General features: G+C 41.4%; 1 protein-coding gene across 1 annotated transcript; it reads right to left on the reverse strand.

Moving 5' to 3' along the window:
* Positions 1–3,175: 3,175 nt before the first annotated feature.
* On the reverse strand, positions 3,176–4,133 carry LOC143850992 (dof zinc finger protein DOF1.6-like). Its single transcript, XM_077360304.1, has one exon. The coding sequence runs from the start codon at positions 4,121–4,123 to the stop codon at positions 3,467–3,469; it is 657 nt and encodes a 218-aa protein (XP_077216419.1). The 5' UTR covers positions 4,124–4,133; the 3' UTR covers positions 3,176–3,466.
* Positions 4,134–4,478: the final 345 nt, after the last annotated feature.

Here is a 4,478-nt window from a genome sequence, read left to right on the forward strand (position 1 = left end):
CTCTCTTTCTCCTCCCCTTCTCCTGCTTTTAAGGGGTGGCGTGCGGGCCTTTTTATCATTACAGAGAGAACTTTCCTTCGCAGGATTGGGCTGTTCTCCTGGTTTGATGGCGCACGTGGTTTCGTTGCGTAATCCCTTCCATAATTTGTGATGACGAGGCTTGGACGGCGAGAAGGTGACACGTGTCGTAACCGTATGGTCTTGCCGCTCATCAGCACCTTTCTTAATAATGATTAAGCTCCATTGGTGCATGGACGACACGTGGCGAGATTTCTGTATTTATGTCCCATCAGCTACAAACTCCTCCCACCTGATCCATTAGAAAAGTACTGCTCTTGGGACAAACCAATCAGAGATGAGTTCAAAATCAATATTGATGCCTCCCTTGACTCTGATGGGGGAGGCATTGGTGGCTGTAGGTATATTCTCAAATCAACTTGGAAAAAGAAGAAATTTTCGAATTATAGCTGCAGGCCATCAAGGATGGAATTGACTTAGCTGTCATTGGGCATCACAAAGATTTGGATAGAATCCGATTCCAAATTTGCTGTTGATGTCATTCTCGGTTCAGCAGATCCCCCCTGGAGAAAATTTCAAACCATTAATAACATCCTCATGTCGAAATCACTTTTTGCATCTTGGCGCATCAGCCACAAATGGAGAGAAGGTAACACAGCGGCTGATATCCTCTCTATCTCTATGCTCTGCTTCCCTTTCAAAGGAAGAGACATTCCGCTGCTCCTCGCTCCTCCATGTCTCCTCCAGTGTATCACTTCAGACCGCGAGGGTGCAGTCTATCATAGAGTGTAATTTGGGCCCTTGGGGCTCCTCTGTTTTTTGACCCATGTGGTCGCTTCCCATGTACTTCTTTTGCTTTTTTAATATATCTGGTCGGGTCCTGCCTAACCCTAGCTTACTCAAAAACCCAAAAAAAGAAGCAAAGTTTCTGACATTTTAACAGAAGCCCGGACAAAAATCTAACTCGACTGGCAGAAAAGATGAACAAATTGATTCCTTTGAGAGATTTCTTAACAACCAATAAAAAATAAAATGCAAAACTAGTAATGAAAAATCCTACCTTGATTTCGGCCATTCTTTCGTAGTAAAATGTTTAAGTGATTTTATAAGATTCCAACTGAAATTTTGTACCAAAACCAAAGTGTTTCAATCAAGGTTTAAAATTTCGGTTTAAGAATGCATTTTGGTCCTCGCCGAAACTAAAATTTCAGCTGAAATCTGACGAAATCTTCTTAAAACCTATTTTATAGGGTATAGAATTTCAATGAAATTTCCAAAATTTCGGATAATATTAAATAAAGAATTAAAATAAGCTTTTTTGGAGATATTCCTTCAATTTTGGTCCAAATTTTGCAACGTTTCGATTTCACCCAATTTCGGTTCCGGTCGAAACCTGAACCTGAAATTTCAGATTTGGTCGAAATTTAAAACCTTGGTTTCAAATTGGCTGATGACCAAAATCAAAATCGAAATTTAAAACCTTACTAATGATACTCGAGTTCGAAGCATTTGTAGAATGTAGAATGTTGAAGCATCATGGTTTTAACTATGGGTGTCAATTTTGGCTTAGGCTCGGAAGCTCGCTCGAGCTCGGCTCGAATCCTTAACGAGCCGAGCCGAGCCAGCTCGTTAAGCTCGTTAAGCTTAACGAGCCGAGCCCGAGTTAGGCCAGGCTCGGCTCGTTAAGGCTCGTTAAGAATTTAATATGTTTAAATATATATATTATATATTAATATATACACTAAAAGGGTTGTCTAGGGAGTGAAAGGGGGAGGCAAAATATGTCACTTCTTTTTTGGAACCCCATTTGTTACTTGGACCACCCCCTAGTGTAAAAAGAATAGTAAAATAACACTAGATAGGGCTGTCTAGGGAAAATGAGGGGTGTAAAATTAAAATAATTCGAGCTCGATAAGGCTCGCGAGCCTGGTTCGAGCCCGAGCCTGGCTTTTGAGCTTAACGAGCCGAGCCTGGCCAAGCTCGGCTCGGCTCGTTTACACCCCTAGTTTTAACCAGAGCAAGTGAATGCATCTGTAGAATGTTGAAGCATAGTTGCATGTGTAGACTGTTATGGCATGGGGCATGGGCCATGGGCATGCATGATTGGTTGAATTAACATATGCATTCATGTCCAGCGTACAGGCATATCACATGAAGGCACTGTACGCGTGTACGTTTAATAAAAGCACACGAATGATGAATGCATGTGTTCTATGGTGGCATGGCAATGGGCTATCGGACATGACTATATGAGACATGACCGGTACTATGTATCAGTTGCCCTATACTCTGTTGTAGTCAAAAGTCATATAAATTCCGTCTTTGGGCCAAGCATTAAAGTGACACTTTCTGAAGTGTTCCACATTGGGGAAGTGATATATTCGCCCCCCTTTTTTTTTTGCGTAGACACGCCCTTCTGGTGTATCTAAGATTACTCGTTTACCCTAGAGGGGCTGTCCCAAGTCGTTAAAAAAAGAAGCAAATATATCATTTCCTAAGAATTAAATATACAGGACTGCTAACAGCACTGCCGCATTTTGATAGTGGCACTACTCACTTTGTTTTAGCTCTTCCCTACTGCTAGAATAGCCTCCATGCATTTTGTATACGGGGCATGGAAAAAATCCCCCCCTTCAAAATTATTCGTTAAGTTTTGAAGGGCAAAGAAAAACGTTGAAGGGGGTGAAATTATCCTCAAGCGGTGATCCATTCTCACAGAAACCGTTACATTTCCCTTCCTTTTAGGCCATTTCGTGCACTTTTATGACCTCATTACCTCTCTTTTAGTAAAAAAATTTGGCTTCCATCTCTTTTCTTCCTTTCTAATTCTGAATTTCTCATAGAAAAATAGGCCAGGTGTCTACCACTTCAACTGTTCATATTGATTAGGTGCGACCCACTACTGTTTTTTCTATTATTTTTCAAGTGGGAAAGTGATATTTACAAAACTTTTCTATTCAGAGTTTTACTCACTAATTGGCACTCAGAAGAGAATGAGAAACTTTATGGGATAGTTGGGTGTCAGCTACTAAACATGGTCGGTATATAATGATCACAAAATTACAAAACTGTCCTTATACTAGCATCTAATTTACCATTATAGTCACCTTTGCAGAATTTACTATTTTTTTTTAAACTACTCTTCTTTCATCTGAAATTTACATCAAGATAAAGGGCATTCCCTATTTTCATTTACCAATTTCTTCAATGCAGAGCACAATTTTACGGAACCCTAAAAAAAAAGTAGAAATATATATTTCCCTATAAGGCTATCACTTCCTTGAAAATAAAAATAAAAAAACACAAAAAAAAAATCTCAAATACTGATTTTCACCTCACACAAGAAATCAGTAAAAAGACCACAGAAGCCCAACACCCATCCTATTTGCAAAAGGACCCTCAAAACAAAAATATTCACGAAAATGCCACTACAAGTTGAAAAGGGTTTTTAACTTTTAAAATCACTGCAAACCTGTCCGGGAGTCGAAATAGAAAGATCCGGCCAGCCAAACGAATCCACACCGTCGATAATCCCATCAGCACTCCCGAACTGCCACGTGTTCTCTCCATTCTCTCCCACCACAGTCAAAGGCCAAACGACCCCTCGGCTCATATCCTCTAAGCCCGGCCCAAGCCCGAGTCCGAACCCGAACCTGCTTCCTCCTTTGTTAAAAAACGGCTCTCCGAGAAGAGAGCTGAAGCTTCCAGTCATGTCAATATCAGCTGATACCGAAAAATCAGTTTCGGCCGATACCGTTACGGGAGGAGCGGCGGATGAAGCTTCGGAGGAGGATGATGAGGTGGTGGTGGTGGGACCCACCTTGGAGCGTTTGGTGTTTTTACGGATGGAGCCACCGATGGGAATGTTGCGGAGGGAGCCACCTTGGGTCCAGTAGCGGCGGCAGGATTTGCAGAAGTGGCGAGGTTGGGAGAGATTGTAGTTGTTGTAGTAACAAAACTTTGTGTTGGTGGATTCACAACGAGGGCATTGGAGTTGGTCTTGTTGTTCTGGGGGTGGGATTTGTGGTGGCCTCATTTGGGTTGGTTTTTGTTGTTGTTGGTTCGAGGTGTTTTGTGTGAATGAGAGAGTAAACAGGGGAGACATTTCGAATGGGGAATGGGGTTTTATGGGGTTTGAGAGAGAGAGAGAGAGAGAGAGAGAGAGAGAGAGGTGTCAGTGGAAACGTGACTCAGGGTTCTCCAACTATTGAAGCTGTTGGCGCGTTTGTAAAGGTACTTGGCTCTAGATGGGCTCGGCTTGATGGGTATTTTTAGGGCATGTTTGGAAATCATGAAAAATTATTTCTTGGAATTTTGGTGGGTCCGACACAATATTGGCACCAAACAAGAAATGACATCCCAAATTCAACCAAATTCAACCAAATTAATTGAATATTTTCACTGAAAATTGAATGCTTCAATTTTATTTTAACATAATTATAGATAGGGATTTGCTAGGG

Source organism: Tasmannia lanceolata, unplaced genomic scaffold (assembly GCF_043159265.1).
Source record: "Tasmannia lanceolata isolate RefF3 unplaced genomic scaffold, GAP_Taslan_0.1 ptg000018l, whole genome shotgun sequence".
NCBI classification, from domain to species: Eukaryota; Viridiplantae; Streptophyta; class Magnoliopsida; order Canellales; family Winteraceae; genus Tasmannia; species Tasmannia lanceolata.